This window comes from Paralichthys olivaceus, chromosome 14 (genome assembly GCF_024713975.1).
Source record: "Paralichthys olivaceus isolate ysfri-2021 chromosome 14, ASM2471397v2, whole genome shotgun sequence".
In the NCBI taxonomy this organism is placed as follows: Eukaryota; Metazoa; Chordata; class Actinopteri; order Pleuronectiformes; family Paralichthyidae; genus Paralichthys; species Paralichthys olivaceus.
In genome coordinates, this window is record NC_091106.1 from 11182163 (window position 1) to 11203648 (window position 21486).

Sequence of the window (21486 nt, forward strand, 5' to 3'; positions counted from 1 at the left end):
TGAGAATTTATGAATATAAAGTTTCAGGAGTTTTGGGCTCTTGTGTCAGAGCTATGAGTTATGATTGTACCTTAGGCCAATATTGGCCTGAGCTGATTTCTGTTTAACAGATCTGAGAGCGCTCACCTCTAGATCAGGTGTGTCGGTGTTTACACAAGAAACTAGTGGTTTCGGTTTCAGCCCGTGGGAATGTGTTTCTCTCATCGACTCTCATGTTCTTTTCCTCATTGCCTCAATCTCGTTTATCTAAAATATTTCACCAATGAATGGTTATTAAAAGTTTGTCACATTCCAGATCGTGCCACACATCGTGGCTTCCAAAGAACAAACCTTCCTCACACTTCCTTAGGAGTAAGTTAGTATTTGGCATTATTGAGTTGTGTCTGCATTGATGTATCTGCAGGGTAACTGTCAATAATATTACAGGGCGTTTCCCCGGCAACATAATGAGCCCTCCACATGGACCGTGGACCTTGATCAACTGGCTGATCTGGTCCTGCTTGCTCCTTCCCCCACTGGGCCTGCTTCCCGCTCAACTCATCAATTTATCAACCATGGAATCTTTGGCACCAAAATGACACGTCATTATCACTGCTCTGCTCAAATCTAAAACTGGATTAGTGAGGTGATGTAAAGTGTGAGGTGGTCATCTTCAATAAGTCTTGTTACTACAGTGTTGTTAATGGAAGGATTATGGTCCAAATACTCCTTATAGCGTTTTCATCTTTAGAAAAACAACCAGGGTATCTAAAGTCCTTCTTAAAAATCTAAGATCCATAAATCATTCATAAATATAATATAATATTTAAAGCCATCCAGTTAGAACTTATAAATGCTGTGTGTACCATCACTGATCAACTGTCATATTACTAGATCTGGGAATTTCCCAGTGTTTTGAAAATGATTTTCATTCAGCAAACTGAGAAATAGTTCTGACCTTGAATATTAAACAATGAAATGCACTCGATAGCATAACTAAGTCCACCTGTTTCGGACTTAGATAATATTTGAATTGTTCTCTTTGTGGATCATTTCACACGGATTCACTTTGTCTTTCTGCTGAAACTGAAACTGAACAGTACCATGCAGCTCATGTCTCTCTGACAATTAAAATATTTCAGGATATAGATTTTACTCATTCTGGTAATAATGTTGTGTAAAGAAAAATATACATTTCATTTATAAAAACAAATTGGTTTATTAATATTGTTTGTACATAGCAAACACTTTAAGAGCAGCAGAGGACCAGAAGTTGTGTTGTGTGTCGTCGTCTTATGTTTGGTTGTGTGGAAGTTGTGTGTTCAGCAGCAGGGAGGGAGAGCAGGCCCCGTGTCTCCTCTTTGTCGGCTACGCTCCAGTCGCATGAACAGCTCTTCATCAGTGACCAGTAGACTTGAACATTGCTCCGACTTGACGTTTACTCCTCAGCGAAAGGCAAAGAAAAAATACACGTAATAAAATAAAATCCTTCCTAGTGCCCGCTCTCGTCAGGATGACGAGTGATAAATTAATCTGACTATTTGGATGGTGCTCATTTCATCAAGGTAAACCGACATCTCCTTCCGTTCAGTGAGGTTGACCACATCCTCCTCTGCCTCACCGGGCGACTGAAATAAGATTCCCCCCTCCTCTACTCAACTGCTCCCTTGGGTAAACAGTTTAAAAGTGCCATAGATTTAAGCCCCCCCCACACACACACACATATTTGTTTAAAATAAAAAAAAGGTATTCATCAATGCCTTTTCAGAGGTCTCTTAACCAGTGAGAACAACAAATGTGGTAATAATTACTTTAACTTTACAATATTGTTTATACAAGAATTAAAGCCAATCCTATTCTTACAGTATGTACAGCCCCTCCCCCCCACAGTCCATGGGTACATAAAGACACAACAACCCTATTTGCCATAGGTCCAGTTGTCCTCTGAAATGATTTTATATTACTTCCTCAGTTTAGCTCCATGTGCCTTTAGCCGTTACTTCCACTTCACCAAGTCCTTTTTCTTTTGCCGACAGCATGTACAGTAGTGCTTTAATGTGTAAACGTGAAGGCCACAGGGCAGGTCTCACTCTTCATCTGTACAAACCTGGAACAGACAAGAGACAGCAGCTGTAGTGTCACTCGTGCCATGTAAGGTTTAAGTCATGACGGCGCTGTGACGCATCACAGAAGTGTCTCACCTTGACAAACGGGTGGTCGAGCAGCATGCTAGCTGTCCACCGGCGTTTGGGTTCGCTCTCCAGACAGTGGCCGAGGAAGTCCTTCCCCTCTGTGCTCAGCTTCTCTGGGATGGGAGGTTTATGGCCCATGCCCACTTTGTACATGATCTGGAAGTTGTGCTCATACTCGTGCCAGGGTCTCTGCAGGTCGAGATTAAAATGAGAACATGAGTCACTTCCTGGTAGTTTTTGCTTCTGGTTTTATCTGAAGTTGTGACTTAAATCATCTAGATTTAAAAAAGCCTTTGATGAGCTGAAGGGGGATTAAGTTTAAACATCTATTTATTTTAAGGTTTGTTATATGAATATGGATTTTAATTAGACTGAAATGAGAATTTATAATAAGAATGAAACAGCATCCCACAACCAATTATGTTAAACCTACTAGTTTTACACAAAGAACCTTAAAAATCATTAAATATGTGGCATAAATATGTTACATGAAATTCTACTTTACTGAATTAAAATAAAAAACCTTGTCTACAAGGGGTCTCTTTTTTCTAATAACAATAAAGCTACAATAAGCTGTTTAATTAACACAAGAACATCGTTTGTCTTCTCTCCGCCAGCAGAGAAACAACAAGTAAGCCTGAGTGAAACTGTTTTCAAAAATCTTTTCTATCACCCGTTACCTTTCCTGTCACCATCTCAATGAGGACGCAGCCCAAACTCCAGATGTCGGCTGCTCTCCCATGACCTTCCCCCTTTGCTCGTGTGATGACTTCAGGTGCCATATAAGCTGATGAGAATAGAGAAAAACGGCAATAGGTAAAGCAGAGGAATTTAAGAAGCAGCAATGTTGATGTGACATGAAAGACACAATACAAGACATTTGTAGAATAAAAATTACACAAACCATGAAGCATGACAAGATCAATTTGTATTCAATACACCAATTAGTCACGTTTTCATACTGTACATAATCTTTTTTATAAAACTTAGCCTGTGAAATAAAAGTATGAAGCTACAGTGACCCCTGCTGGTAGGTTATGACCTGCACACATCACTATAGGGGAGTGCATTCCTCTGAGGTCCACTTTATCGACATATGGCATGTATTGAGATCAGGTTCCACATTGGGTATACATATATGTATTGCACATATCACCTTTGCATAGATAGTACTCGACATATGCCTGATTATATTCAAAGATAAATGCACTATTTCTTAAGAAATGTACTAAAATGTCAGTTCACGATAAAGAAAGTGAAAAACAAATCCTGGATCTATCCTTTTATCTGGATCCACTTTAAAATGTAATGCATTTTTACTCGGGCCATGTCCCACCCTTCTGCAAAAATTCATGGACATCAGTTTCAGAGTAATCCTGCTGACAGACAAACTAAATAAAGCAATTATAATATAAGCCTTTTGGTGGAGGTAATAAAAGCCTTTACCTGCTGTTCCCAGGGTGCTGTTCACCTCCCCAGGCATCGTGTGAGTGTTGTTCCTCAACTTAACTGAGCAGCCAAAGTCACCCAGCTTAATGAGACCAGATGACGTCAGGAAGATGTTGGCTCCTGATATAAAAAGAACGGATTAAACCAATCACTAAATCCCTGGGGAAATTAGGTTCATTGTGAATATTCTGCACCACTGATAAGACAACGATAAAACCGGACACTGACCCTTGATATCACGGTGGACGATGCCGTGTTCGTGCAGGACGTTGATGGCTGTAGTGATCTGTTTACTGTAGAGCCTGATGACGTGTTCCTGCAGCCCCAGTCTGGACACCTCCTCCAGGGTGCCCTCGTCACAGTACTCCATGAAGATGTACATCTCCTCCTGTGGGTGAACATGAAACATTTATACCAAACTGCCTCAGTGTGGACCATGTGACGCCTGAACTGACGTTAACATGTCTCTTACCCGATGGAGCTCAACTCCAAAGTATCGTACAAGGTTTGGATGTTTAATGCCTTCAAATATTTTCAGCTCATCTGCAGTCTCCTTGATTGTTTTGTGATCATTCGGCTGGAATCGGATCTGGTTGAAAAAATAAACACACACATGTATATATTTATTATTACATGTATTCTGTTTATTTTGAAAACCACTGAGCTAGAGTACATACCTCCTTCATGGCCATTAGTTCTCCAGTGTCAACATTGATGCAAGTGTACACCTTCCCATACTGGCCCTCACCTGTTATCACACACATGAACACATCGTCACTGTGAGTTAAACCACCCACATTATAGAAAATGCAGTCACGTGCGGGTCGTACCTATCTTGTTGCCCCTCTGCCACTTAAAGGTCACCTTCCTGAGCCCAACGTGCATGACGTTGTCGTAGGACTTGGGTGTGTGACACACTTGGCCGATAATGTTGCGCTGCTTCATCACGGCGTAGCGCTTATCTTCGAACTTGCGAATGGAGCGACGGACGGCCTCCATGGGGCTTTGCCGTGCTGCTGTGTCTAAGACAGAAGAGATATTAGTGAGTCAATCAACTGTACAGGGGCAGTTTATCGAATGACAAGTACACAAGTTTCAAAGTTGTTGGATCGCTGTGCAGATTCAAACACACAACTTGCTGTTGCTGATGTCGTCCTTGTGAGTTCATACTACATGACTGACCGGTGACACAACACACAACACAAGAAACCCCCAAACCCCCTTCCTGCACTCTGGTCGCCTGTAGTTGTGGCTGATTGACAAATATTTAACTTGCAAGAAATCTAGTTGGAGGAGGCGACATGTCGACAAGCCTATCGAATCATATTTGAGTTCCCACATAGCGATTGGCTACTGCCAATCGAATGCACATTTGGCTCCAACCTCGGGCTTCTGTCGACAAGTTTCAAAATTTGGCGGCGAATGGAAAAACCGGACAAAAAATGTGAACTACACTGAACATGCTCATCACTCAGCAGTCTCACCCTTGGACTGGTTGATGAAGGTGCGGAGCTCCCAGCTTCGGCGAGCAACGCTGTTAGGATCTCCCTTAGGATACGAGGGTTCTGCAGGGAGAAAAATCACAGGAGCTGTTCACCTATTCCAGCAGAGGAACATTCACAATTGGAATCAAACCAGGGTGATTACCGAGTGCACCCACCTTCTCTGTCCTCTGTAGGGCTGGAGTGGCGACTTAGAGATTTGAAATGCAACTCTGCTGCAACTGATGACAGACGGTCATGCTCGTGGAAACTGGATCCCCTGTAAACACATGAAAGAAACTGATGCAACACTTTGGTTGAAACAGAAACTTCTGATTTGCGTGATTTGTTTCACTCTGAGGGTTTCTTTGTTAATGGCCATGTTAAAAATCAGCAATGAGTTAAATCTCCTCTGCCAGGACTGCACTTTACTTTTATGCTCTTCATAAAGTTTCTGATTAAAAAGATTTAGATTCTCCACCTTGAGAAGCACTGGGGGGAAATGTTCCCAGACATAAGTGCTTAAAAGGAAAATTACATATATATTGTAAATGATATACATGAATACATAATCCAACCAATTAACCATAAGAAAACGTGTGCTGAACAGCCAGATTTGAGGTGTAAAGACAATATAGATTAAATGACAAAATCTGTCCGTTCAAGAGAGACAAAGATGGAGATTGCACCCACAGTCCAGCATGCATCAGAGACGATCACGTTTTAAGGTGACATCTCCAGAGTGCATGGTCGGATTTTAAAAAGCAAACACAAACGCACCAGAAAACCTAATGTGCAGTGAATCATCAGAATTAAAGCAAGGCTGATGTTAAAAGCATTAAAAAGCAGAATATCACAGGCCACACTCTCAGTGAGGTTGCGTAATTTTTCCCTCCATTTTCACACCATGCACAACAAATTCACTTGACCTGTGGTAAAACGAGTGTGAGGACATTTTCATGATTTGGTGACATTTTGAACTTTCAAAAGTTAAAATGATTCCAAGTAAATTATTAGGAATTAAAAATCATATGTAGCCAACATCAGTTCCATGCATGTTATTTAGATGCACCTTTTAGTAGGTCTTTTCAAATAAAGTCTATCGGGATTAACAATCATATCTGAACAGCCATGCTGTAATTGCAGCATCAGTGCATTTGAATTATTCAGTATGAAGGGAAATGCTTCATAGTATGATTAAATTAAGTTAATTAAATTAAAAAGATTTCTGATGTGGCACCAGAGTCTGGCTCAGTTTTAAAAGAATGGCAGAGTCACTTTGTGGAGTTAATGAAGTTAATCCAATATCTGTCTCAACATCCAAATTTATAGTATTTGTTTGGATGCAATCAGAAATTCACAGTTAAATCCACTCATTAGAACAACTTCACAGATTTGAAAAGAGGGTGAAATACTTTTTGGCTTCTGCTTATTCCCTAAAAATAAAGTTAGTGATCCTCAGAAATTTTGCTTTAGTCAAATCTTAAAATGAAGCATTTTCTCCCTTCATCTCCAGGCTCCATTTGAGAAAAAACAAACATTAGTGGCTTTTTTTCTATCTGGGGCTGTGTTTTGACAACAGTTTCTTCCAGGTGACTTGGGGACATGGCTACCTGACGTCACTGGGGGTGCTGCCTGCTGCTTTGGTGTGGCTGTGTTCCCCTGGGCCCTGAGGGATGGGGCGGGGGCCGTTGGGAAACAGCTGGTTCCGGAGATCGCAGGGTAGACTTCGAGAGCTGTGTGGTGAAAAGACAAACTGAGGAGCTCTTCCTGGGGAGGTGCAGTGGCTTGTGTGGGATATGCTTACAAATGTTTGTGCATGTGACTGGGTGGCAGATTGAGGGATGGACACACAAACTCGCTCTCATTCAGACACACACACACAAAGAGACTGACATGACACATAAGCTTAACAACTACAGCAAGGTATTGGTGCACAATCAGCCATGCAGGAAAGAGTATTAATAGTAAAACGCAATATTGTAAAAAACCTGTCGTCACTTACCTGAACCCTTCAGCATTAGGGATGAACAGATTGGGGTTTGGTGGGTCGCTATGGCAACGAGGTACTTTTACAGGACGAGGACTATTCCTGGGAGCTGAAGAGAGAAAAAAAACCCCACCCATTTCCTAATTTAGTCAAGCCAGCGACCAAAGCTAACCTGGAACAGACTGTACATTGATGGAGTGAACCTCGTGGCTACAGTTTGCTTGCTATCAGCGGGCGACATTACTTACATTCAGTAGCATTTCTTAAAACAGACAGATGCAAAATGTTTCACGTAAATAGAAAAAGGGAACGAGATAGAAAGGGGAAAATATATAAAACAAGAATTAAATATAGAATGCACAAAAGAAAAAAAATTTGAAAGTGGGAGAGGGAAAGAAAAAAAAGTGTGTTTTAAGTTAAATTGGTGTGTTTCCAATTAGGCATCTTCAGGCTTGCTCCACACAAAATGTCACTGTGCTCTCTTGAATGTCTTAGGTCGATTTTTCAAGACGGGCCCTGATATGGTGTTTCCGATACTTTGAGGGAGACTGTATCTAAAGGCTCATGTATGTTCAACATTACATATGTTTAGTGAAACTGATGGAGCCCTCTCTCAGTCATATTGTGCATGTATTCTGAAAGCTTACAGATATGGACAAGACGGAGCAGTACTAGTAGTAGTAATCATAGGGGGCAGAGTAGCCAACAGTTCAAGCGTCCATAAGACATAAGGAAGAGTTTTCAACAATTTTGGAGACTTTGCGACTTGGTAAGAAACTAGAGACGTCTTTATGATGTTACTTTGCCAGGCCACAGCCTGGAATCTCTTTTTCATACATAATGGCAACATAACTCATGTGCACCTGAGATGGATTTAATACTGTTCCTTGTTTTTACCCACAATTAAATAGGATAATAGTTTTCACACTGCTGGCAACTGAGCAGCAACATTTAGTTGCTAACTAACATACTAACATAACAAACTCTTTGTTATTCTATGGGAACTGTTTATTTTATTTCATAGCTGTTGTGTCTGTTTTGTGTAACAGCCTGTCCTCCTGACAACCATGTTATAAACCTGCAACAGAATGTCAACACTGAAATAAATCCTGACCTCCAAATGTAGAAGTCACAGACAGTTCACACCCCAGAGACGTGGCTTACCAATGTACAGTCCAGTGACCGGGCTGTGAGGTTTTCCGATCACATGTCCAATACATTCATTCATCAAAGCTTGTAGATTCTGCGGAGAAAAAGATGAATTCACTGTCAACAGATAATAAAGAAATCCGGTGCAGACAACACCTGCGTACATTTGAAGTGTAAAGAGAAGAAAATGGGACATTTTACCAGGAAGTCATCCTCAGGTAATGCTGATATGAAGGCAGGTTCAATGGCCTGAAGAAAATCAAAACCCTGAGTCGCCCACCTGTAGGTGCAACATGTTAGTCGATCAGTCCCAAAGCTTTTAAGTACAGTTCATTTTCATTTTCCACTTTGCATCATAACTGAGATGTCATTCCACATGCGTTCAAAACATTTATTAACATAAAGTCTTTTAGGTCTTTATTTATATTTTTCTGAGAAACATGTCAGCTGATGCTTCTGTTGAAGTCGTATTCCAAGAAAGGTTGCCATGGTAGCTTGTTACGGCTCAAAGTATAAAATACAGGGTGAAAATGCTTTAAGCAGAAAAACTAAAACAAGAAAACAGATGGGCCTTGATCACACGAACAAAACTTTTACTATTATTATTAACTATTATAAAGATATTGTATATATATAAGAAAAAACGCTTTTAAATTATAACGTGCCTCACCAACTGTAGTGCTTAGTGGAGTAGAAGGTAAGGCCTTACCTGGGCTTGGTGCCCCTGCCGCTCTCGCATTTGGTCAGGACATAGGTCATCCATTTACGGGCAAAAGCTATATAGCGCTCCCCAATCCTCTGCCTGAACTCCCCTGACATTAGGCGCACCACTTCCTTGTGGTACTGTAAATAATAAAATACAGCAACAGGGAAAATGTTTAAGGATTACTGCTCCAGCTTCCTCTCATCTGATCACTTTGCAATAAATTCAGCGCTAATGCAACATCTTTGCCTTTTGTACAACATTACCCATAATCACACAAAGAGTACATTATCCTAAATATGAGTGAAGTGAAAATGTGTCTGTTGTGTCACAAGCCCCGACCAGAGCAGATCTGAGTCGAATGGACAATTGAAACGTTTAGAATCTATTGCACACTCATGTGTAAAAATACAGTGTCTTACATTCCACGTCTCTAAAACCCTGCAGGCTCTTACCTCAAAGGCAAAATTGTAGCCCTGTATCATTGCCTCCCTGTAGTACTGATGCAGAGTGGCAGACTCAGACTCCTCCACCTCTGCCTCAAACTCTGTGGTGAACATGTACTCCACTCGGTCAATGGCAGTGTTGATCTTAATGCATAGCTGTAGTGCCTCATTCTGTGGCCGGACAGAGATAGAGGGGGAGAGGAAAGAGCAAATATTAGATTGAGTTATCATATTCTAATAAAAAAAGGTCCTGTTGAAACTCAATTTTAATGAGAATTAACATGTGGTATGGATACACACATCACAGAATCCTGCACCTGCAATGAGGTAAGCTGACAGATGTTTAAGTTTAGAGACCACCCTTTCGAGTATGATTTTCCAAAAAATGGCCTGATTGCAGTTGTGTGTTTTTTTTGCCATGTAATGTTAATGGAGCGGAAATTCAAGATAACTGATAGCAGGTGTGGTGAAACACAGATTTGAAAGTAGGACACAAACATGCACCAGTTTCGACAACAACATCAACCAGTGTTTTAACAGGTTAGAAATCATAGCTTGTGGTTATGTAAGTACCTTGAGCTCCTCCAGAGCACTAGCTATAAGAGGCTGGCTCGATGTTTGCTCCCGACTAAGAGTGAGCACATCCTCCATGGACTGCTGGAAGGCCTTTCGCTGGGCCACCAGGTGAGCTGACTGCATTACTATCAAGAGCATATTCTCCACCTGAGGACATGAGAGGAAAGGGATGCTTGTAAATGATCGACACAAACATACAAACAAGAACACAGACAAACAAGCACACACACACCTTCATAGCACTTAAAGTGTCAACAGTTTCCATCTGAGGAACCAGTTTCAGCAACTCTCCATCCCATTGAGCCCACTCAGAATCAGCAGTGGAGTCCCCAGTTCTGTGTTTACTCATGAGGAGGTAGGCCTCATCATCTGCGATTTCCTCCGGCTCCTTGGAGCAGTCTTTACCCGCAGCAGCGTTGAGAAGCTGCAGGATGAGTGGCCGCTGATCTTTCAAACCACAGGGGACAAAAACCTGCAGCTCTTCCAAACCTGGAATCTGAACCTAGACATAATAGAAGGAGGGTGAATAGAACATAAATGAACTGAGGCAAGAAAAGGAAGAACAGAAATGTACAAAATTACCAAAAAAGCAATCACACCTTGACATAGTTTCTCTTCTTCAGCGCCTCGAGGAGACAAGGCACCCCATTGGTGATACTGAAATCTGCTGCGACTTCCAAGTCCTGCAGAGAGGGAAGTAAACAAAGTGGTGTGTCAGAACACACAGTCCCAGTTCTTCAGTGAGCAGAGAAAACAGGGTCATGGATAAATTGCCATGTCTATGTTGTTGTGGCTTTGTTTCAAGGGAGTGAAAAATTCCTTGCTGTTGTCTCTCACCTTGCGAAGCATTTTGGCAAAGCCTAGAGCCTTGGACGCTCGCTCTCTGGCCTCGTGAAACAGCTCCTTAAGTGATCGACTAGTCTCAATAACCGACCGTCTGGAAGAATCAAAAGAATCCAAGTTGAAAACGTATCCACATGGCAAAAGCTTTGGGATACTGACTGAGAAAAAAAGAAATCTAATCCAAGCTATTAGCCCTCACCTGATTTCATCTGAGGCCGTGCTGTCATCCGCACTTTCCCAGAATTCATTGCCACTTTTTTGCAGACCTGCATCAAGGAACTCCCCAGTGGATTTTAGCAACATCCCAGCGATGTCACTGCCAAGAAAGGAACAGTCCTTAATCTCGTATAAATGACTAAGAAGGTTTTAAGCTATAAAGGTTTTGTATCGCTTTGATTTGCGAGTAGGTGACAATGAAAAAACTATAATTTAAGCTGCCACATGTTGGATGGAGTGTGGGTCCACTCACCAGAAAAGCTTCCCAGACTGGGCCTCCCCTCCGCGGATATAAGGAGTGATGACCTTAGTGAAGTGCCACTCCTCCTCTAACAGGTTCTTTAAGCTGTGAGAGGCCTGAGGGAGCTGCTGCAACATCTGGATCCAGCTGTGCATGTAGTCGAAGTAAACCTACATAAACAGGGACAGATGTTCCATTTGAATAATGCATTCACGAGTCTTTCTCTAAGGTGGTTATAGATATTTTAACTCCAACGTCTTGTAGAGGAGCGAGGAAGATTGGGACTCTTACCACCAGCATCTTGTGAAGGTCTTCTTCAAACTCGTCAATATTAGCATTGGTCTGTAAGCCCTGAGCATCGGTGACCACACCGCGCAGCATGAACTGATAGTACTGCTTCATCAGGAGACCACCTTTAAGAACCTCCTTACACTCACGCACCAACTGCACAGCACAAATAACACAGACTTTAGCACGTACATATGACAAACCTGCCATGCATTGCAGTCTTCAAAGAAAAATCTGTGGCAACAGTAGTTCACTCAATATTTCTTCTTTAAAGGTCCAGTGTGTAAGATTTAGGTGAAAGGGATCTATTGGCAGAAATGTAATGTGGAATAATCCTCATGATGTTCTCACTAGTTTGTTTCATCTAAATTTTATGAATTGTAGTTTTCTTTACCCCAGAAAAGGCCCTTTATATTCAAATACTTTATATTTACATCGAGGTGACCCTCTCTACGGAGGCCGCCATGTTTTTTACATTAGTCCAGACAGGACAAACTAAACACCTTTTGAGTTTTTATGACAATTAAAGGCTACCAGTTTCTTTTTCATGTTTTGAAGGGGAGGGTGAAGTGAGGGGTGTTCAGCTGCAACGTGCAATTTCAACACTAGATATCACAAAATTCTACACACTGTACCTTTAACAGAACAATGTAATAAGCTTGAATCATTTGATAATAAATAAGGAGTTTGACAGCTCTCTTAAAGAAGTATTGTCAGTCATTAGTATCCATATAGAAAGTATTCATATAGCCTTTATGTACCAGATAACTGTTCTTTTATCTTTATATGAGAAAAAGCATGAATGTACAGTAGTTAAAACCTTGTCGAGAAGTTTGATTCAAAAACTATGAACCCTAAAGGAAGCGTCTCAGAAGCGTCTTGCCTGTTTGATACTGAGCAGTGAAGGCTCTCCGGCAGGTCTCTGTTCAAGTCGCAGTTTAAGGCATTCGTGAATGACGTTGAGAAGGACTCTGCACAGCACAAGGAACGCAGGCCGGAAAGACGGGAGGTCCATGTCCAGCAAATCCTCCCAGGACACCTGGTCTGCCCTGAGCTCCGGGTGAGCAGCACCACTGCAGGACACGTGGCGGGACAGCTCAGGCAGGTAGTCGCTGTATAGCATGGGGTCTGGGAAGTCTGCAAACTGCACGAGGAACATAGGTCGAGGTGAGTTAATTCAGCAAGTTTCAATGTGGTCACATTATCAGAGTCAACATTGGGATTTACAATACATTCAAAGTTGTTATTGTCATTTAATAAATCTTATTCAAACCGGGTTTTTAAAGCTTATTCCAACATGGCTGCACAATCTCAGACAGGGATCAGCAAAGTAAAGCTGCATCTTTTCTGGGCTCTTTAACATTGACCAGATCCGAGCTTTAGATCTGGTCAATGTTAAAGAGCTTCAACTAGTGTCTCCCCCTCCTTCCTTCATATCTAAGAAGTGTTCACATTCCCTGTTTGCAAAGGGGGGGGGTGTCTTTTCACTGGGGCAGGACACACGCTCTTGCACGCACATACTGGTACAAAAAAAGTTCAGGTTTCCTTGAGTTGCATCCCTTCCATTAAAACATGAGCTCAGATGACACTCAGTGGGTTTGATCATCTCATGAGAGTTTAATTCAAGTAACTTAGCTTACAGCCAGTGTTCATTTGTTATAAATAAGGCTGAGCCTCAGGTTTCCAGCAGATTGTTGCTTACTTGGTAGCATAGTGATAGTGGGAAATATGGCATCAGAACTAAGTGAAAGTCATATTGTTATCCTAAGCATAGAGGGACTTGAAGACTGAAGGTTTCTAATGGGGCAGTGTGTGGAAGTCAAACACTTTGCAGAAACTGGATCAATTGAATCAATAGAATGATGAGGCAGACCACATCATCATTAAGATCAATAACATAATAATAATAATAAACAATGCAAGACTCCAATCAACAGAGGTACTATCTTAAGGCAGTGGTCTCAGAGGACAAGTTGCTTGAGGTGGGCTATGAAATACAAACATTTCCAAGAGGTAATTTACTGATGAACCCACGTTTGATATTTATGGCATTAACAGAAGGGTGTATATACAGGAGAGAGAGTGACGCTGCAATTTCACCACACTTAAACCCTAGAGAAAATGTATGGTGGCACCTAAAGACGGGGAAAGTCTTTTATTTTTATTTTAAGATATTCTAAAATTCATGTTTATTTTTCAAAGACTGACCTTCTCATTTAAATTGTTATGCTGATATTATTTGTAATGAAAAAAATAATGTAACACTTAAAACATAGCACTAAGTGCGCAGCTTGCAGATATTACAGTCTCACCTCCAGTGCAGGCATGTGACGGAGCAACGCCGCTCTGGACCGCTGAAGAGAGCGGTCCATCAATTTGTGCAGTCTGAGGATCAGTTTACGCAGTCCCATCTGTTTCAGAGCTTTATCCACAAATGGTCTGTAGATGGCTGTGGGGCAGAACACTCCCCCTCCCAGTGTTACTTCTGTACTTCCTACAGTAGCAGTTGGGAGAAACTCGTCTTCTGACAACAAGCGGGCAAATTTAGGAGTCAGGGAAGGAGACAACTCTCCATCTGCTACATGTCCAAATTCCCCCTCCTCCTCAGCATCCCTGTCCTCCCCTTCACTCTCTGCTGTAAAAGTGGCTGTGGAGTCATTCTCCTCATCCCTCTCATTGTCGTCTTCTTCATTGCCACGGGAGCAGCGAGGTGAGGGGATCTCAAAGACAGGCCACCCGATACGGGATAGGTCATGGAGGCCCAGCACAGTGGCCATTACGCGCAGCTTCTGGTTGAGGTCCTGGGTGATATTGAGCCACAGACAGAGCGCCTGCACCCTGCCCTGGAAGTCTCGTGCTGCGTACTTTTCATAATCTTTCTGCAGGGCCTGCAAAGAGGGGTACAAAGCTTCCACAGACTCCAGTAACTCCATCACCCGCTTGACCTGCTCAAAAGCCAGCCGCTGGCGCTGAAGGTGTTCCCTGCAGTCAGCGCCAGAGCCCAGAGGCTCGGCTGCACTCATTGCAGTCGAGGGACATGCGCTAAAGCCCCAGGGATCTACTCCACAGTGGTTGGTCTCTGCTACAACAGGCTCCCTCTCCACCCCGCAGACTAAATCTGGGATGCTGTGATAGATTGTTTGAGACCCTGAACACTGGGCCCCTCTCAGGCTATCATAGTTGACCTTAAAGTGCAGCACCTCGTTGATGATGTCAGGGATGGCCTGGCGAGCAGTAAAAAGAAAAAAGTCCTGATCACCGGTGGAGCGTCGTGCATGCCAAGCCTGCAGCTCCAACCAAATGACCTCGTTGTTGTGACCCATGAAGGCCATGTTCTCCAGACCTCTCTGCTCCTTCTCCTTCCTCTTGGAGGACATAGACGTGAGCTTTAGCAGCAGGCGCAGAGTTTCAAAGAACTTGAGGCGGTCAGCGGGGCAGTCAGTCCTGGAGGTCTGACGGTGGGTTCGTGCAATATGGGGCATAGACACGGGCAGTTTGCCACTGCTGCAGCCCAAGCTCAAGTAATGCTTCCTTGGATCCATGTTTAGGGCACTGAAAGGGCTGGACTTTGAGAGTGGATCCAGCATGAAGGAGCCTTCAAATGTCTTCTTGTGGTCTCTCTCTGTGGAGCGCAGTGTGGCCCTCTGCTTCTTGCCGTGCTTGTAGCTGTGCTCTTCTGGGGTTTCCACTGGCCTGGGACCCTCTTTCACAACAGATGGGCTAAGGTCGGCTGTAGTGAACACAGAAAATACGATGCATGTAAAAACTTGTTTCAAAGCATGGAAATACCAGTCAAACCAATTCATTAATTAATCTACCCTTGTTGGGAGATCGTCCAGAAATCCTTGCTTGGCTGTTTCTCTGATGTTTGCCAGACATGCGTTTCATCTGACGGGGGGTATAAGGAGGTGATGTGCCATACAGAGCTTCCTCTTCCTCACTGGGTGAGTCCCAGGATTCATCCACCTCAGAGTTCTGTTTGGATGCATCTTGCACTGGCTTGGACTGCCTGTCAACATTAAATGACAAATACAGGCAAATACAGATGAAACAAACTATCTGTATTTGCATAGATACAAAAATCACTGTTACCAGGATGCAATGTTAACCACAAGTCAATGCTTTAGCATAATGAAAGTTACAGTCATATCACACAAGAACACTTGTGACGTGTGTACAAGGTCAAAGTATTGCTCGGTTGTTTTTACCAAAAACAGATTTTGCAGCAAACCTCATTTAATGCCACAGCAAACACACTGCTAAACTGCAACTAGACTGAATGTCTGCTGCAACCAACACACTGACGAATTGTCTGTCCTTTGGAGTCTGACTGGCTGCCTCCCAAACGTACAGCAGCAATGCTATGTGCATGACCACAGCCGTTCAGACGCGGGATAATAAGCTGTGGGAACCCCCTCTCTGTCTAGGTAAACATGATGGCTCAACTGAAGAGGGAGAAATAGTAACCCTCATTAACTGTCTGCCAAGTCATCAACCATACTGCCCAAGTCAGGCACCCGAAGTGTGTAGAACTTGTTCGACTGAAAGCAAAAGCAGAGCCAGTGCAAAACAGCAAATCACTTTCAAGTGATCATAGTAAATCTTGAGCCACAATAAAGATTTGGATGCTAAGGTTGCTTAATTGCATTCTGACTGAATTTCCTATTATGTAAAGACATATAATAGAACATTTTGCATGAAATGAAAACACTTGAATCAGTTCCTTCTAGGAGAAAAGAAAAAAACATGGAGAATGCAGACGGCACACTTTTCTGGATTACAATGTCACAGCTTTGTTCCTTAATGCCTTTCTGAGGGGTTTTTAATAGGATTAGAGGGAAGGGTTGGAAGGTCTGACCCCACCAACAAAAACAAAGGAAGAAAGGAAGGAGGGGGATGGAGGAGGGAGTTCCATATGCTGGTCACCATGTGTGTCCCCCCCCATCGATCATCTGACTGAAAGGCATTCCCCAACACGCGCCTGTTAGCGTCCGTGCAGACGGAGTTGAAAGGGGCAAAGCTGGATCACTTTCACTAGGCGAGTATGTGTGAGTGTTTAGAAGGGTGGGGTTAATCTGGAAATCGCTTGCTTAAGCTTTTCAAGGAGCCACATATCGAAAGAGAAAGTCCAGACATCTAATGCCTTTCTTCTATCTCTGTCTCCATACACACACGGTCCCCTGGTAGCAGCTGCAGCAACAGCATACAAGGCAGACAGACACCTGCTGCAAATCCTGCGACTTCACATGCAATAATATTCCTGATGGAATCAAAATCTTCCTAAAACGAAAGACACACTGCAAGACTAGCGTCAGCAGCACGCCCATTTTAGCCATGACAGTCTTGTAATTACAGAAGAACTCTCGCACAGAAGAACACTGGGGCCTTTATGTGTGTATTGTATAGGAAATAGTGAAAAGGCTTGTTCTGCAAGAGCAGCACACCACAGTGATCTTTTCAGTATGCAGGCACAAGAAGGCCCAGTGAACAACCCTGTGTGTTACAATATAACGCATTTCGCACGACAGACACAGACCAATCCCATGTGCAAATGCAATGAGGATATCAAGGCAGGTATCAGGAAACTGCATGAGGCGCAATCAACCTCCCACTGTGTCCATCGCAAGTATGATCAGGCTGTGCATGCGTTTGTAAACATTCCAAGGCGTGCATGGGTGTGTGGTGTCAGAGGACCGAAATAGTAAATGCGTGTGAGAGAGAGTGAGGCAGAGTTTTAAAAAGACTCTTCCTTACGCAGAACGGCATGACTAGATCGCTCAGGAATGACAAACGGAACCAATGACGCCATCAATGCCAGTCAGTTTGTTTGGTTGCTATGAGACGCTGCAGTAAAAGACAGTGCAAAATTCCTCTTCTGATTTCCCTGCTTGCAGACTTACTTGCAGGCTGCCCAGAGAAGGTCACTGTCCTACGTGCCCCTGTAGTTAACCATCGTCACACTATGGTCCTCAAGCTGTCCCCTGCCTGGCTGCCACTAGTGAATTATCACTGCAGATGGTGTCTGGCTGCTCTCAATGGCTCATCTGATGGCTCACTGGGGCTCCAATAAAGGCCAGAGGAATGCTAGAGCCCCTGGGCAGATCACTGAGTGCATAATAAACAGCACAAAATCAGGACTCTTTTCTGTATAACGACTGAAGCAATGATACCAAGAGCTGCCAGAGTCAGGGGGGGCTGACCTTTGACACCAACCATCCACACCATTGTACGAGGAGGGGGCACTCTATTGTATAGTTGTGACACGTGGCCCGTGAGGCCCACAGCTGAATAGCACACAGCTGGTAAGTGAGCACACTTGCTCACAATGTCCAAAATAAAGGGGGATTTTTTTTTAGCAGGATGGAAAAGGAGATGGTGGATGGGGGTTTCCAAAGAGCACAGTATTAATAAATTAGGTCGTGCAGGCATAACTGATGCTTGGTAGGCTAAATCAAGATTTTCATTTACCTCCCCCTGACACACACTGTAAACAGGATGCGTCTGCTGCCTGGTAATGTCAGAGCAAGGTTAACTGCTGAGGCAGTGGGAACGTAAAACCTGCGTGTGTGCATGTTGATAGATTTCAAAAGAAATGTGGTTGATTTCTGCAATAATATGCACGTCTGATACAGGCAGAGCTGATGCAGCGTTCAGAGTTTCTGCCATAGGATTACACAATCCAGACACAATGAACACGACATACTTGACCACACCCTCCTATGGAACAGTGATACTGCCAGGAGTGGACCTCCCAGTCCCCGGTACATGCAACTGTGCAGGGGAATACTTTACAAGCACTAGAGAGGCGTTTGCTCCTGCAGGATAGAGCCCTATACTACACAAATATCAGTGCTTTTCTAAAACACTGCTGTGCTCGCACATTACCTAACACCAGGGAAAATCCTCCATCTAAGAAGCAGACATTATTGCACCAATATAAGCTTATGACATTAACAGCAGGTCACATGGTATACATGTATCTAAATGTAGACACTGCATACTGCGGGCAGCAACATCAGATTAATGGTGTGATGACACGTTTTTCTCCTTATGCCACTTGCATCATAAATGCATCGTAGGCACCAGCCTGCACCACCTTTGAAATGGAATCTGAAACTGGGGACAGCCATAAGCAACATCTTTGTCACTTTCAGTTTCTTCTGAAGCTGTGCGTATGACCAAGAAGCATCTATCCCCTCCCTCTCTATTAGATATTATCCCACACAATCTTACTTCTACAGCGCATTCGTCATATTAAGTACTACAGTTTTAGAACTTACAAAGATTCTATTGTTGAAAGGAAATAACAGATGAGAGTGACAGAATGTGAGCGCAGCATTCATTTCTCTGAAGCAGGTGTGGGCAGAGACAGGATGCAGATAGGAAATGCTAGAGGGCGGTCCATCTGTATTCTGCAGCCTGTGCTCCTGGCAAACGCAGGCATTAATGAGTTCTACAACCATGAGCGTCTCTGCGGCTCCAGGCAGCCATGCACTGCGCACAGCCCACACCACATCCTGAAATCCCTGGAATGCTCATCAGCCACAATGTCTTCAGACTGACTTTGAAAAGGAGACACTGTTGACAAAAGGACCTCTGTGCTTGCAAGAGATAGCGATAGCCTTCGATTGCCCAGTGAGCACATAGCTCCTCTATCTCAAAATAGTTTGAACTAAGCTCACATTTGGCGTTCAGGCGCAAATGCACATCAAGGTGGGTGGAACGACACTGCAGTTAGGAAAAACTAAAAGATAATTCATGCATGTTTGAAGCCGGTTATTTCAATCTAAGTTTGGATTTGAGTGCAGAGCTGACCCTGCAAAGTCTGCAGTGTTTTCTATTTCCATAGAAGTTATATAAAGTTTTAAATTTGAGTTTTGCAGATTTCACATTCACCTTGAACTTTGGCTAAACACTCAACAAGAAAGTGAAACGGAAAACATGAAAATCTATGTCAACTTGTGCCAGCGTCATGCTTCCAGTAACAGCACAGTTAATGTCTCAGGGTTTTTTCTTTATGTGACAAACATTACTGTGCTGCAATTACATTACCAGGGCCAGCATTGCACAATCCTGCGAGCTTGTGTTTGTGTGCCTGCACCTCGGACTGAGCGGCCTCAAGGGTGCAAGGCAATAACAACCGGCTGGTGCCAGAATCATTAGTCAAAAGAGCAGACAGGGGTTGAAAGAAAGCAAAGATATTTGTTCAGAACGAGGATTATCGCAGATGACAGAGCTGATCCAACGTGATAAATGCCCTGAAGTCACTCGCCCTGCAGACAAACAACTGCATGTGAGGAGGGGGGGGCATAACAGAGGATTCCTGGGAGTCTGTCGTCGGCGGTCAGGGACAAACAATGCAGCATTTCTATGAGGAGACGTGCACATGAAGAGGAAAACATGTAATGAGCGTCTCTTTGTGTGCATGGGACTGCAGACATGAATCCCCCCCCAGCAGCCTCTGCACACACACACACACACAGTGAAAGATCTGCTGCTGCACATGTGTCTGCAACAGATGCCAACCGACTGATTAAAATCCACATAACACGCAGCAAAGTGTGCGAACAAACCGAGCAGAGACACTGGGCACAGATCGTGATTCAGCAGGAGGCGACAACAACAGCGCCAACTCCAGCTCGAGGATTAACAATAACACAGGAGCGACGTGCTAGCTGGAGTTAGCGAAGTTTGTGCCTCGCTCCAGTGATGAAATGCATGACCCGACCACCTCGAGCCCACAACAACACACCTCCGAGTCCACCCCACGACCCCGCAATGCAACGCTCCTCTCGCCCCGGGGTCCGTAAATGTCTCGTAGCGAACTTGTCGGTGAACAATAAACTGACAAGCGGCGGCTAACAGGAGACGCTAGCTAGCTTGTTCTCCCCTGACATGTCTGCACTGCCCCGGCGGCTCGTTGTTGTCCGCAGTGTTACCTGATCATGTGGCGGCCATTCTGCGCCTTTTCTATCGAGCAAGCCGAGGAGCGGGCGAGACGCTCGTGTCTGCGGCGGGGTGCGTGTGAAAGAGTCGCTCCACAAAAAAAAAAAGTTTGCAACTCCACTGTTGCAAATGCAGAAACTGCACGCGCGCCGCTATTTGGCAGGAAGTGGATTTGCGAGGGATGCGCAGAGCCGACAGCGCTGTCACGCTCGGCGCACTATTTGGCAAGCGCGGGGTCCTGATGGTAGAGTGTGTGTTCGGTGGATTCGCATACCTGCTGGGCTTGTTTCGATCCGGAGGCTCCATTGCAAAGCGGCGGCTCCTCGTTCCTAGCCGTGCATGGACTAAACCATGTCCAGGCGGCTTCGCGCACACTTTGCACCGGTGAATGTTTGCAAGAGACGCGGATCAGTGTCTCTTTGGAGCACTTTCTATCTGCCGGCACAGCGGACTCTCGCTGGTGCGTATGCCGTCGCCATCTTTCCAACGTTCATTGAGGAGGAGTGCCACAGTCTTGCATTACTACGGCAACTCGGATAGGTCATCCGCGGTCATAATTGTGCAAGGTCCCCAGTGCAGGTTTTTTAAAGGCTAACAGAATGAATCAGTGATCATATGATCTCAGTATGACTGGATCATCATGAGAATGACTGTTCTCCACCAGTGTGTGTTGCTGCAGTGCTGAGGCCCAATGTGACACGATGACAGGGGCCACTTCAGTCAAATCAAATATAGTTCTTTGTGCCCACAGGGACAGTTTTCTTGGGCCAAAATGCTGCAGCAGCTGCAGAACAGTATATAGTGCAACAAACAGTACACAAGGACCTATCATGTAAAACCCAGAATAATAGTACTGCAGAAAAAGCACTTTAAAATGGCAACATTAAAAGGATATAAAGATGGAAAACAAACACTGGCATTAAAACCAAAAATGTAAAATGTGCCATAGTGCAAAGGTCATTGAGAAACATGGCCGAATCAACATGT

The 21486-nt window shown here is 43.8% G+C and overlaps 1 protein-coding gene across 4 annotated transcripts; it reads right to left on the reverse strand.

Annotated features, from left to right (window-relative positions):
* Positions 1 to 1173: 1173 nt before the first annotated feature.
* map3k4 (mitogen-activated protein kinase kinase kinase 4) lies at positions 1174 to 21007 on the reverse strand. Of its 4 annotated transcripts, none has more exons than XM_020094999.2 (27): positions 20774 to 21007; positions 15372 to 15562; positions 13866 to 15283; positions 12437 to 12697; positions 11557 to 11709; positions 11278 to 11435; positions 11008 to 11124; positions 10803 to 10902; positions 10565 to 10648; positions 10198 to 10467; positions 9963 to 10112; positions 9399 to 9560; positions 8950 to 9083; positions 8442 to 8520; positions 8256 to 8334; positions 7107 to 7200; positions 6715 to 6837; positions 5281 to 5381; positions 5105 to 5185; positions 4451 to 4642; positions 4298 to 4368; positions 4093 to 4209; positions 3849 to 4008; positions 3618 to 3740; positions 2852 to 2958; positions 2181 to 2360; positions 1174 to 2086 (listed from the first exon to the last, which is right to left on the reverse strand). In XM_020094999.2, the coding sequence occupies exons 1-27, from the start codon at positions 20803 to 20805 to the stop codon at positions 2066 to 2068; spliced, it is 4758 nt and encodes a 1585-aa protein (XP_019950558.2). In that variant the 5' UTR covers positions 20806 to 21007; the 3' UTR covers positions 1174 to 2065. The 4 variants fall into 4 exon arrangements, with proteins under 4 accessions (XP_019950558.2, XP_019950567.2, XP_019950576.2 ...); XM_020095008.2 differs by lacking the exon at positions 20774 to 21007 and adding an exon at positions 20493 to 20671; XM_020095017.2 differs by lacking the exon at positions 6715 to 6837.
* Positions 21008 to 21486: the final 479 nt, after the last annotated feature.